At 40.3% G+C, this 14,809-nt stretch overlaps 1 protein-coding gene across 6 annotated transcripts in view; it reads right to left on the reverse strand.

The window, feature by feature from the left end:
* The window catches only part of gfra4a (GDNF family receptor alpha 4a), a 264,494-nt gene that overhangs the window by 146,637 nt on the left and 103,048 nt on the right, over nt 1-14,809 (reverse strand). For 3 of the 6 annotated variants that reach the window (XM_079694156.1, XM_079694154.1, XM_079694160.1), the window contains exon 2: nt 13,327-13,381. The exons of 1 other annotated variant lie outside the window; for it this stretch is intronic. In XM_079694156.1, the coding sequence (XP_079550282.1) occupies nt 13,327-13,381 (55 nt within the window). Of the gene's footprint in view, nt 1-13,326; nt 13,385-14,809 lie in introns of all 6 variants that reach the window. 2 more of the 6 variants (XM_079694158.1, XM_079694159.1) reach the window with 1 other exon arrangement.

The raw sequence follows: 14,809 nt of genomic DNA on the forward strand, positions 1-14,809 counted from the left end.
ACAGCTTCAAGTCTGTAGGAAAATGCATTAAGATGCAGTTCCTCTAAAGGCCCATTATACCCAGAATTACATTAATATTGGACGTTTCAGCAGGTCATGATTTATGTCCAATGCCAACGTTCAGTACATATGCAAGAAGCAGTTAGACCTTTAAATGATGTAGGAGAAAGTAATGTATGTCCATCACACACCTGCGATCAACATTCCTTTTCAATCATTATCCCAATCTTTCCCCTTCATTATCATGTTTAAGTGGTTTAGCCTCACAGAAAAACAGATATATAATATGTCTTTATGAATGAGGACCATACTCCCTACCTCACAGACCTGCTGCACCACCACACCCCTTCCCGCTGCCTCCGCTCATCAGAAGCCAACCTCCTATCCATCCCCACCCGCATCAATCACCGGACCTGGGGGGACAGAGCCTTCTCCGTCGCTGCCCCCTCCCTCTGGAACTCACTCCCACAACCCATCAGAGACTGCACTGACCTCACCACCTTCAAAACACTCACAAAAACTCACCTCTTCAATCTGGCTTTTAATGTGTGATTGTTTTTGTATTATTTGACTTTAACTTTAACTATATATTTATTTGTTGTTCCTTTCTTTTCTTTTCTCTTCACTATATCTGTAAAGCGTCTTTGAGCATCTGTAAAAGCGCTAACAAATTAAATCTATTATTATTATTATTATGCACAGTAATCTCAAAAAGAGAATGTAAATAAGATGTGCCTTTATTTGAGTTTTCTAGCTCATTTCCACCTGCATTCCCTGAGCAGGTGCACACATAACAGTCAACAAACCCTGAAAACATTACTTAGTGTACAGTATATCACACGTACAATTATAAAACATTTTAAAAAACAGATTTATAAAATATGAATACATGCACCTTAATGAGTACAGCGACATTTAAAAATGTTCCCGCCCATAAGGACAACTTGGTTTTCCGATGGATTAACAGAGAAGTTTTAGATACAATGTGTGGTGGGCTTTAGACATGCTTGTAGGTGGATTTTTTAAACATGAGGCATGTTGACCAAATTGGCCGCATATATCCTTTTTTTGTGTGTGAGTTACACCAAGGGTTTGAGTCCCTAAACCGTAACCTCTCAGCTATCATATCAAACGTAACTTTTTTTAAATTAAAGAAATGACCAGGTCTAGCAGAGAAATGCAGTATGTTCAGAGGGCTTGATTGACAGGTGTTTCTTCCAGCAAAGGAGGAGTTATTATCAATCCTGTTCCTGCGACTTAAACTAACCACAAGGGACCCTCTGTTTACATCAATAAAATCTGCCAGATATATCCTAAACTCTCAAAGACATCCATATGTTTCAAGGGAACCAATATGTCAAGCTGAATTCCAGGAGAATGTGTATAACATCATGCACCAGACATCTGAAATATTTCAATTTGATGTAATGCTGCAGGCATAAAAACACAGTATCTTGGGTGTGAATACTTAGCTCACTGTCAGCATTTTTACAGCACTCTGTAGCTTTGATTAAATGCTGCAACCAGCAGTTACAGAGTAGCTGTGATGCTGTTGTGCAGTCAAAACAAATTCAGTTTTTAAAGAAGCATGAGGCGAATCCGAAGTAAATCATGAGTTTAGAACACGTGAAAAAATTGTTGAAATTGAGCATCCCTACAGACTGCCCTCAAGGGTCTCTGCAGTAGGATATCAACATGTACCCTCTAATACCCTCTGGCATTGTTTCCCTTTCTATTACATTGTCAGAGCTAGTTACCCGCACTGTCAGAATTGTTCTCACCTGTCCAACTGATCCAAAGTAAAAGAGGGAAAAGAAAGCCAGACTTTGAATAAATCCTCCAAACATGTCTAAAGTGAATGTGGACTTCTGGGTTTTCTAACACCAATGCTTAAGCACCACATTGGATGAAAGCATTGACTGAACAGCAATTTCACAGCACTTTCTCTGTCAGAGTGTTGGAAAACCATCCTTTTGCTCTTTTGGCATTGTGTGGCTCAAATGTAATTGCTGCATACAATGCAATGAAGTAGGACCACTCCATGAACCATGGAGAGTAAGTCTCTCTCATCTCAAGCCAGCGAAGTGACAGCGTATCAGGTCCACTCCGCTCTCCTCCGCCCGATGTGCAGGGACCATTTCGTTTGTAATGAACACACCTAAATGGATTGCCGACTTTTGAGCCATGAACGGCAGAAAGAGTTAAAGGTGCATGGAGGGGTAGCCTCGCGCTCATAAAGACGTCCCTGTAATTAAAAGATCACAGGTTAGATCCCCAGAGGACGAATGCTACCTAAAGTGTCCTTGAGAAGCACTCAAAACTATTAAACCATGCACTCAACGACATCCTTTTATTCTCAGAAAACACCTCAAATACAAGGAATGCTGACATTTCAGCTTCAGCAAGAGAGTCCTAGGCCTGTTATGTCTAGATGACCAGATTTTCAAAAATGTAATTAAATTAAAAGACACTGTATTAGACCAGATCAGGTGTGTTACTGGTTTTGCTTCACAAGTTAATGGGCTTAACGATTTGGAGAACATATCTAAATAGGATTATTTTTGACTAATATTGCAACTGTGATATGTTTCACTATACTGGGAACAAATTACATTTTAGCTTCATAATTCCCATTTCATGGAAAAATAAGAACAAATAATAATGATGTGATCTTTTCACTCTACCAAATCAAATGTATCTTATTTTCAAAATGTTGTATAATACAGTTTGAAGGCTTGTAAGATATCTCTAATACAGGACTATTTGAATTCAGGAAATACTTTTAAACCACATGTCTGAGAATGTGTTTAGAGTATCAATGCCAAAAACAGTCCTTTCTTAAAGAACGTAATATCTGGCAGTGGTATTCAAATACAATATATTACAAAGGATCCATTTATCCATCTTCTATCACATATAGCTCTCTATAGCTGTAGAGTATTGATCTTTGGATAACGAGTGTCCGTCTGCTAAATGTATCATATTCTATAGTGCATCAGCAATCAATACATGTGGTGTAGCTCTGCAGCCTCCTGCATGTTCAGCTGCAACAGTAAAAACACTGTTTATGTCCTCCTCTTATCTCTGTTTGTGCAGGAGTAGCTGTGTGTCGTCATAAGTGAAAGATACTGCCCCAACGTTACCACCTCTGCCAGTCCCACCTGACCCCCCGACCCTCCACAGACACCCTTGAGGAGATTAGGTGGTCAGTTCCCTGTTTCATTTGCCTCCAGTCATGCAAGGCTTCGTCAGTGTCTCCGGCCGTCTCCGAACACTAAATCAAAGACGGGGCCGTGCGCCCAGCCGTAGCGGTGACTCCTTTTATGATTTTCTATAGGAGCCCCGTCACCGAGAGGAGTGAAATGTGTGGCCACTAAGACTTAGATGCTGCATGGGGTCACATGACTCGCTCGCCTTGTGAATCACCCTCACAAGTGCCAGTCCCTACTTTCCATCTCACTGAATTGTATCGTTGAAAACCTCATTAAGCAGCAACATTAGAGAGCGTAGTGTTTATTCTGCTCAACCTCCTCTAGGTTTGTTATCAAGCTGTGACAGTTCCCATTTGCAGGTGTTAGATACCGCTTCTGCCTCCTCTCATCTCTCCCTTCTCCCCTTTCTCCCTTCCTCATTGCAAACATGACAGAGAGTGTCACCAGCCGCTGATTTGAAATTTCGTGCAACGCCAGCAATCGGCTGATGTTAAAAAGAGCGAGCTAGCTCTATGGTTTGAACTGCATTGCAGCAAAAATATTTTTAAGAAGTGCCCTAAACCACAAAACAGACAGTCATGTGGGGGAGCTTCAACATTTGCATGAAAGCCATTCGACATTCTTCAAACCGACATCAGAAAGACTTTAATGCAAATCTGTGGCGCTGTCAGGTTACTCAGAGTCACGCTCTGCCTATTGAGATACACATGACCACAAACACTTTCCATGGTAGAGACGAAATATTCTGTGCAGCTCAGAAGGCAGCAGAATAATCATTCAAACCCTGTGTTGACACCGCAAGTTATACAATCAACAAGTCAGTGAAAGACAATTCATTTCTGAAGATAAACAAACGGAGGAATCCAGTCAAGGACTAGATAATCATCAAGCTTGTTATCACAGAAAAGTTTTTCGTTGTGGAACTTTTCACCTCATCCCAAGTGCCAATCACGTTTCGGTGCATCACAAATATTCATAATTCACAATGTTGTAAGATTAATAATTACACAAGGATGATGCTCCTGTGGCCATGTCATGTATTATGTAGCTTTCTCTTTGTTGTAAATAAGGAACCAAGTATTTCCTCGAGCAACTTAAGCTGAGTTTGTGCCAAGCAGCCCCTTTTCTGCTTCTCAAATGTGAGGATTTTCTTGTTTACTTTGTCTTATGTGATTGTAAACTGATTATTGTTGTGGTCTGAACAGATGGTCTTATAAAACAGGAAACCTTTAGACATCAGGTTGGATTCTGGGAAATGGTGATGGTGTTTTCTGACCGTTTTGAATAATGAATACCCAAGAAAATACATTTGAAATGAATAAGTAGCAGCTCTAAAGGTAACAAAAGTAGAGTGGGAAATGACCCAGCCAGGAGTATCAAATGCAAGAGCTAAGATAAGAGCTGTACAAATCATCTAAATGCTAAGGAAAGGTGCTTCACTGATTCCTCTCTGGTCTCCTTAAGCATAGTCTACACTCTACCAACCTTTACAAAAGAAAAAGGAGACATTTTTTGTGGTGGACCCACAACAATCATTTCTGCCGTTGCATAATTATGAAGCATAGTGTCAGTGAAGTCAAACTATAAGCACTGTGATTATTGTTTCTACGATCTTATGAACTATTCTTCATATATTTTCCTTAAACTCCCTTGTTGATTTTTTTGTTTTGATTTTGATATACTTTATTAATCCCCGTGGGGAAATTGTTTCTCTGCATTTGACCCATCCTAGTGTTAGGAGCAGTGTGCTGCCATTTTGAACGGCGCCCGGGGAGCAGTGTAGGGAACGGTGCCTTGCTCAGGGACACCTCGGTAGCACTTGGTCTTGCCGGGACTTGAACTGGTGACCTTCCAGTTGCCAAGCCAAGTCCCTATCGACTTCGCCACCACCGCCCCATCAAGGTTAAGGAAAAGGGGATAGGAAAAGACGTGTCGCAACTATTGTGGACTATTTTAAATCAGCCCTTGACTGTGAAGATGCTACTTAATTATCAGCTATGACAAACGTGATGTTGAGATGCTTATCATAGCAAGGATAAAAAAATACAATCCCTCAGAAAATACATGATTTCCCTGTCAAAAAAACATATGTACAGCTGTTCAGAGCAGCCAACTCCACCAGCGAATGGTGTCGCGCTGCCAGATGTAGCAGTTGTTTAACCACTGAAAACATCTATAAACTCATGTTACAGTTAAGTGCTTTGGTTAAAAGTACGTTATGAGCATTTGATGATGTCGGTCAGTTCAACGTTGCATAACCACACACACCTGTGGCAAAATGGGAGGCGTGTGTTTGTCTACAGTACTCACCCTCGCTATACAAGGTCATACATATTCATTCAGCGTCTATCAGCCTTAAGGGATCAATCTCAGTACGATGGAAATAAATGTAAAGAATGCAAAAGCTGCACAACTGGCATGTTAAGTCAATAATATATTGTAAAGTAGCAGGTATTGCCCACAGGAGACTAATGGCTTTTTATCAAGGATCCCTGGAGGGCTGCAGACCTGCACCTCCAACAGCACAGCTACCATTAATGCATGGCAGGTTCAGTTCAAGAGCACATTTTACAAAACGCACCTGCTTTGAAAGTAAAATGAGTGACATTACTGAAACAAACATCCCACACGTTTGCTCTTTTATTTTCACAGAGAGCTACCTTCAAGACTGCAGATCTTGTTTTGATAGCAGGCTTCTCTCTGCTGTGGTTTTTAATTGACGTAGTTGACACGGGTGCTTTTTGTGACTTGACATTTATGCCGTTAATTGTCACAAAGCTGTATGAGCTAGGTTTTTTTTCCATCTGATATAATGTGTGGAAACCTAAGGTGGAAACACTCAAATCAAAAATGGGAGGTGCTGAAAGGGGGAATTACATAGAACAACATCCAGGCTAATGGTTCCAACATGCCGCCTCAATACAAGGGCGTTTAATTCTGCCTCCTTGTTAAAGCAGAGGTACAAACAAGCTCATCATTAAACAGCTGCTTTCAAGTGATGCACATTTACATTTCAATCTAGATCATTAAGCAGAGGCACTGTAATCCACATCATGTTTTCACAGAGAGAAATCAGCATTAGGGTTACAGCACACGCTTCAAAATAACAGGTTTAGTGTTTACACTCTGCCACCAAACAAAACTCACAACAACGCCGCTGTAGTGAAGCTACAGGGGGAGACACCTTCAACAATACTGTGGAGAAAAAGCTATTTTGACAGCAGATACAATAAAAGACTAAATGTGGTTTGATGCAGTGGAAAAGACATTAAAACTGAAAATGTCAGTTTCTGTTATTTGTTGTGGTGATGCTTTCCTCCAACGAACAACACCATCAGTGCCCAACAGGTGTACCAACCTATGAAATGTTAAATAAAGCTTTCCAGCTGCTGAGGTTATTATGACGTGAGCAAAGGAGGAAGTCAGGTGGTTGTAAAATAGAGAGAAACTTCAGAACAAACATCTACCCTTAACACAGGAGACAAGGGGTGTGCCATTTGGACCAAATCTTAAAGCGGGGTACATTTAAAGGGGACCTATCATGCAAAATGCACTTTTGTACGTCTTGTATACATGAATATGTGTCCCCGGTGTTCCAGGGAACTCACAAAGTGTCAGAAAACACAACCCTCTCTATTTTCCTCCATACCCAAATCTCTTAAAAAGGGGCTGCAACGGATCTGATACAGACTGATCCAGATTTGAACACTTCTGTGACGTCACAGAAGTGGCGCCACGGCTATTGGGCCAACTCCACCAATCAGGAGGAGACAGCCACGAACATTGCCGTTGGAAAGCGCTGGAGACGCTGTAGTACATATGCCAGGCCTGTAGATGGTGCTGTTCTCACAGAATCAGCCCATGCAAAGACAGTGTTAAATTGAGCGAAATGAGGAATGGCTAAAATGCATGATCTGTTTGGTATTTTGAAAAACAAAAAGTATAAATATGCCTTATATAGGTATGGTCCTACACTATATTATTCAAATATAGCATGATAGGTCCACTTTAATTTAATATCAAAGCAAGTCATTATTGCATAAATGGTTTAGAATAATCATACAGTACTTTGTCACATTTTATTATTTTCTTCATAACAAATAACCACATTAAGATGGAAGCCTCAAAGCCACAAACATTAAAGGATTTAAGTTAACCAGGTGCAAATAAATAGCAGCCTTCATTCAGGGCGATATAATTAAGCAATAGCTCACGACAGGCCCGTGTATATGCTCATTATATCACAGCTAAGGGGCGTGGTTCGGCCCGACGCGAAGCGGTATACGGTAAACTGTTTTTCTCAGACGCGGAGGGATACTGACTTGTTGTGAAAAGTAACTTACAATTCTACCCGTGGTATACGCTCAGTATATCACGGCTAAGAACCAATCAGATTGCTTGATTTGACTTGTCCGTTTTATAAAGCAATATATGTCAAATGTTTGTATACTAAAAGAAAAACCACTGCAGGGTTTGCTCACCTTTCATTACTAAAAGCTTCAAAACAGAATACTGTGCAAAGGGCTGGTTGTCGTAAACCCAGAGTTCTTCCTGATTCTGATATAAACGACCTCCCCTTCTACCTCAATGTCGGCTGGAAACGTGGCACCTTTTCAGGGCAGCAGGATGTGTGAGATCACAACATAGCAAGGTCACACTTGAGTGATAAGATTGAAAGGAAAAAAAGCTAGTGGGGTGGAAAGGTTAGTACAGAATCCCTCTTATCGAAGACCAAAGTCATACTTGTGCCGAAACTGAACTAAAACTGAATTATTTTTAAGCATTGGTTTGTGAGGTTTTAACTTGGAGGACATGTTGGTTCTTTCTATTGTAGTTTCTTTGTGTGTTTCCTTTTGTTAATTCTCTGTCTATTGCTTTGTCTGTTGTAGTATTGTTGTTGGTTGTGTTAATGTTGTCCGGTCTGTTGTAGTATTCCCATGTGTGTTGTTGACTGCTTTGTTTGTTATCATATTGTTTTTCAGTCTGTGTAGTATTGTCTTCTTCTGTGGTATTGTTCTGTCTGTAGTAGATTGCTTGTTTGTTGAACTGTTTTTCGCTGAACAATATTAAAGCAGCAGCAACAGAGGAAGTCGGAACAGACCAACAATCCCAGCTCTCTTCACTAGCACCATTTTTCCGGAGCCACCGTTATTAAGAGGGACCTCTATTTTGTTCTCAGCGGTGTGAGGCCGGCCCCAGCAGTTTCCAATCTATCCTCCACTTTACCTCCATCTGCACCTCTGTTTTTATTGAGCTGGCTGCGGTCTGGCAATCACGACACAATTTAACAACCCAAAAAAATAAATGTTGTGGATTATCAAGAGAGCGACTGATTCCTCTAATGGAACTGCCATGTAGGAGGGGTCATGAGAGAGGTCACACGATTCTTACGGCCCCTACACACGGCGGCTTGCGTTGACGCTTGGCAGTGGGCGTGTCTTGAGCTTGGGGAGTTTACGCGAGCAATGCGACCAACAACCAATCACATGAATCTCTCCTGTCAATTGCATAAAAGCTTTTACATGCCACACTTTATATGATGAACATTTATGACATTTAAAAAAAAAATACTGATGATAACATACTTTATTTAAATGCTCTGCAGCAGCTAATGAATTCAACAATATTCCACAATGTGAATTTAAGCTTTAAACCAGCAAGAACATTTTTCAAATCGTCCATATCTCATTTTGAAGAATGACTCATTTCAATTCATTTTTGACTGTCATCTTTTCTGTCGGGTCTGCATGAATCATAGTGGTCTTTATGAATGTCAGCATTAACCAGCACCAGGCGTAATCACTCTCGTTCTGTTCTGGTGCAGACAATAACAAATGTGACCCCAAAAAAAGTTATATTTCTGAGTTCTTCCTAGTATTGACTTGAAGCACCAAGCCATTCAACACAAGGCAATTCAAAGTGCTTTACAAAAATGAAACACATTAAGAAACCTATTATGCAATGTCATTTAAAAAACTCATTTAAAAGCAAAAAGACACTTTTTTCTTCTTCTTTATTTAAATGTGTTTTCTCAGACGAGGTCATCAGTTCAAAATAAAAACTGTAATGTATGCTGAATTGCTCCTATCAGTCATTTTGTGAGTCATAATTTCCAAAAACAAGGCTAACACATTTGCTTGGAGGTCAGCTATTGAAATTCAACGAATGTGAGAGTAGAGTACCATTTCACAGACTACCTACAGCAGAAGGATGTATGATAGTTTGTTTATGCCTACCTGTTTCTTGCCTCTAACTCACAGGAGATGATGTTCATGGTCTTTCTTTTTTGTAATTTGTGCATCTGTGATTAAACCAAGTAGAAATGTGTCCCTGAGGGATGTCTCTTCTGAGTGTTAATGTTGTCTCTGAATAATTAACTAAGCATTAGAACCACAGTTCATCTAATAATGATGTTACTCGGTACCATAAGTAACCATTAATGTTATGAATAAATTAAAGCAGCAGTCTTTCATGAACATCAGACACTTAAATGTTCGCTTGTACATTCTTGTACTAATTATGGTCTTTGGTTTGCGTCCTTTACATGTCTTTCTTCTTCTTTTAAAAAAAAAAAAATACTTTCAACATAGTTGTGTACCTTAGACACCTCACATGTAATGAAAACACACTGAAAATGGTTTGGACTAAAATATGTTTTTGTCACTACCCAGGGTAGAAAAGTGATGAAGAAAGACGAAGCTTTCCTAAAGAGAACAAACACGTTACTGTGAGAGTATTTATTGCATGATTTTAAGTTTAGAGTACACTCAATATATGTTGAACAATCATTAATGTGTTGAATATGGCTTTTAAAGATGCCAGGACATCTTTTGATCAGCAAATCACAAGAACACGTTTACTTGGATATTCACTACAGTAACTGGATGGCCTACCTGCCTGTCAGCCTTCCATCTGTGCACAAACTTATCTCGTGCCCTCATTGGTCATGTGCGCGTTCGTGTGTGTTGGAGGAGGGGCTCTGAAAGGAAGTAGCAGATTTCTTTCGGCTGTGCATTTTCAAATTCTAGCGCACTCGAGCTAGTTTCTCCAAAATTACCTCCCCCACCTTTAACCAATAGACTGACTATGATCGCAATCTCTAAAGCTGTGCGCATAGCAATAAATAACCAAACTTTAAAAAGACAAGTTTTCCCATAAGAATCCTACTGAGTACTGTTACTTCCCTTCTTAAATCAGAATATGAATTATGAGAGCGGTGCATAGTATAATGAATAACCATTTTATTATATCTCCAAAAATGTAATAGGTATTGACAAAAAACATGGTTAGCTCGCTCTGTGCTCAGTCAACAATTACCGAACAAATTAGAGTGTGTTTCCGAGCAGCACAGATGTTTGCTGGCCATTAAAAGCACAGATGAGTCCTATTGGAAAAGCGTCGCAGATATTGAGGGAAAGCCTCATTATCAGGTTGGTTTATTTGTTTTCAGCGCGCTCCCATTATGTGGAACAGCATTTTAGATGACCCAAGGACTGCGCCATGGTTCTGCGGTCAGCATTGTCCTTGGTATTGTCATGGGGAGCGGTGCACTTGGCCTTCATGCTCTATGAAACTCCCTCCACACCCCACCTGCATCGAGCTCTCCTCTCCAAATTCACTGAGTCAATCAGCTGTGAGGGCTCAACAAGGGGCTGTGCAGCATGCCAATTCAACAAGCTCACATCTTTGTGCAAACATCATTTTCTCTATGCCCGTTATTTAAGCCGAGGCAACCACAGGTGGTAGGTCTGTCCGTCAAGTTGAGGTAATGGCGAGAGAATTCAAAGTGGAGCTTTCACTAAGGGGGCACTCACACTATGAAAATAATTCATTTGAGTCTTAGGAAAAAATATGATTTTGAAGGTTAAATCACACAGCAATTACATTTCATTGTGGGACTCAAACCAACCCGGTCTCACAAATGACACGACTTTGCAAAGGCGAGCAATAGATACGCAGAAGTCTGATTTTGAGTGCATATGATACGCTGATAGTGCACCTCAAACATTAAAACAAAGAGCTCTGTGGCTTCAGGCTTGATCGCCGTTCCAATGACAGTTTTAATGTTTGCGGTGCAATAAACGACAAAGCAGCTTATTGGGTGATGGTTAGGGTTAGGGTTAAATAAATGGGAAAGATATGTAGAAAATAAACGCATTTAAGAGACGTTCATAACAAACGTAACGTGGGAGTATCATAGTCACGCAAAATCAGACTTCTTCGTATCTATTGCTCGCCTTTGCAAAGTCGTGTCATTTGTACGCAGACTGAAGAGAGTGGGCTGAGGAATGAGGAAGTGAATTCTGACTTTGGAAACATAATTTGAAATAATAATTGATCTGCCTATCCCTCACTACAAAGCGATCTCATTCGCTGTTCCTCTCCCTGGCTGTATACATGCTCGGCTCTGAAGGGAGCAGTGGGCTTTATGGTGACTGTAATACACCGCTGACACTCCCCTTCCAATGGTTCACTATTCTACCTATAAACTGAGCTCCATTAAGTCCAATAAACAAAATGCTTTACGATCCTTCATCACCCTCTTTCTATTTTTGGCCTCTGCTGCCAAATATCTCCGAGCATCATTCCAATAAAACTTTGCGAGTGAATTGGCAAAGGAGAACAGCAGTTAATGTATTAATGTATGGGAGGGGTCGCAGAGGACTCGGAAATGTCGTGGTGTTGATAGTAGTGTGGGGGAGACAGAGGTGGAAAAGAAATCATATGGGAGGGAAAAAATAACAATCTGCTTCTGGTAGTGATTATTGTGGATATATATTCACCGGTGCCGCTTCCACTGAGCAGAGTGGTGCTTCACTCAAAACACATCACAGGGATGTAAGAAAAGCAGCGTTTGATTGATATTCTGGATGTGGTGGTGCTTACCTCCAAAATTGCAAGTCTAAACAAAAATGAAATCTATTGTAATTCAGGCTTGCCCTACTTTTCCCTCATATACATTTATATTGTTTGGGGCGGGGCTTGGGGAATAGGGACTTATAGTCTATAGTACAAAGATATTATCTTATAAACAAGTGTGTGCGAGGCAAGTACCTTGCTCTGTGCTCTGGTGCTGTGATATCTGTGGACGCTTAGAGAGACAGGCAATCTAGATAATTCTGCCCTGTAATCATCTTTTTGTTTGAGCTGCTGACAGGGGCATTACTGCTGGAGAAGTTCCACTACATGGCGAAGATAGGCTGATACATTTTTTGCAGGAACCTGCGAGCGGAGAATCTGTGTGATCATGCAGAGAAAATGACACTGTAGGTAATTCTCTGTGCTGGGTTCATTTCGGGGGTTGGGATATTGTGGTGTGAAACACGGAGGGAATGGAAGCCGGTTGAACGCTCTGTGCACTGCTTTAACTGCATATATGCTCACATGTAATTTTAGTGATGTGATTTTGTTAAAGATACCAAAATTAATTAATTAATTTCAGACTGAAAATTCATCAATTTTGACTCCACTTCGAGCGATAGAATTATTAACAAAGCACTTGTATACTAATAAAGGACTGGCTTATCTAAAGCCAGTTGAGTAGCACTTGAAATGTTTTAACTCTATGAAACCTGACGTACTTATATGATTCTGTTTTCTTCAAGTTTGTATTTTGTTGGTCAAATGCACTTATTGTAATTCGCTTTGGATAAAAGCGTCAGCTCAATGTAATGTAATGTAATTGAAGAGCTCAGCAGGCGGGCGTTTCATAACAGACTTATGAGTTCACGTTCGGAGATTGAATGTGAAAAACACTGGAAAAATGTTTCTTCATTTGCTTCTTGCATTAAAAAATACAATTGTTTGCGTTGTACCTGCAATGCTTTCAGATTCTGCCCATTATAAGATTGCACAAGTGGGAGATATCATGTGTTGATGAATGTGAATGTGTCTCTAAGGCATTAAATGTCAACCAGTCATACAATTAGCATCACATTTATGCAAAAACCCTTCCTGTTCAGGCTGGTTTGGACCCACATTAAAAGCAAGTGAACAGTACTGCTCCCTCCTGCAGGCAGCAATATACTAGAACTGAAATTGAGCTTGCACAAAATTAAACTGCTGTTCGACTGGTTTCAAACACAGTGCTTCGAGCAAATATTTGTATACTCACTGCGATTTGACGTCTGTTTGTTTATGGACACTCCACGGCTCCTTGCCAGATGGGGCTGCTTGCAAAGTGCAGCGATAAGATAAAAGAGAGAGAAAGACAAATAAGAGTCGGACAGAGAAGGATATCAGGAAATATTAGTTCAAACTGATTAAAAAAAAAAAATCTAAGTTCAATATAAGGGATGAGATGATCAGTACCGAAAAATAAAATAACATATTAAATAAAACACATGGTGAAATATAAACACCCACTTTACAGCTCATTCTTTTTGTTAATTGGCCCGACAAGACCAATAGGGATATAGAGTCAATGAGCCAGTTGTAGAATTCACTTCCTGTCCAAGATTTCTGAGTAGACAAGTGAGCTTATAGTTTTGCAAGCCAACAGACCCAGATATTTTCTCAGTTGGTTAAAAACAACCTTGACTCACCAATGTCTCTAAGCATTTTTTTACAATTGAAGAATGTTCATCTCCATTACCTTACAACTACACAAACTTCTAGAATAGTAGCTGAACAGTGGACCTTAAAGGTGGGGTAGGTCATTTTGGAGAAAGCAGCTCGAGTGCGCTAGAATTTGAAAATACACAACCGGAAAAAAATCTGCCACTTCCTTACAGAGCCCCTCCTCCAACACACACAAACGCGCACATGACCAATGACGGCACGAGATAAGTTTGTGCACAGATGGAAGGCTGACAGGCAGGTAGGCCATCCAGTTACTTTAGCCGGGCCGACTAAAATGATTGGTCGTGGTTTTTACAGTACTACGGCTTCCACTGATTACATTTTTTTATGGATATTTTGTCAAAGCACTTCAGATATTCATTGCTATCGGGATGTTAAGAGCATTCCATGGAATATAACAAAAAGTGTATCTCGAGCCGGTTTCTCAAACTTACCTACCCCACCTTTAAGGTAAGTTTTTAGCCAACAAGGAATATGAAACCAACGAGAATTAGTTTTTATGATTCTTTATTCAGGTCACTCACTTTCGACACATCCGTGGGGGGGGACACATTTTGTTGTTTTTTGTGTTAAAAACATTATGTCACTTGTTAGACGCTTTGTTCCCCACAGGAGCAATTTGGGGTGAAGAGTCTTGCCCAGGGACACAACAACAGGCTGACTGCAGTGGGTTTGAACCTGTGCTCCCCTGATCCGAACACCAACGCACTAGCCCACTGTGCCACATGCCGCCAGACATTTGTTGCTTCCATACACTGGCTGTAAGCACGTACTTAAAAAATACTAATGCCAAGTATTATTATCATATAAATAACCTCTATAGATGAGACACATTTTGATGATTTAAAGCGAAACTGTGTGATTAAGCAGATCTTTTGAGGTTCTTGGACATGGTGAAAGAGCTTTTTGTATCATGACAAAACTAAACAAAACTAATTTGGGTTATCAGCTGTCATCGAAGATCGTTGGCAAAAGAAACATCAGAATCAGAATACCTTTATTAGTCCCACAGAGGG

The sequence above is a fragment of the Notothenia rossii genome, assembly GCF_949606895.1.
Source record: "Notothenia rossii genome assembly, chromosome: 7".
NCBI classification, from domain to species: Eukaryota; Metazoa; Chordata; class Actinopteri; order Perciformes; family Nototheniidae; genus Notothenia; species Notothenia rossii.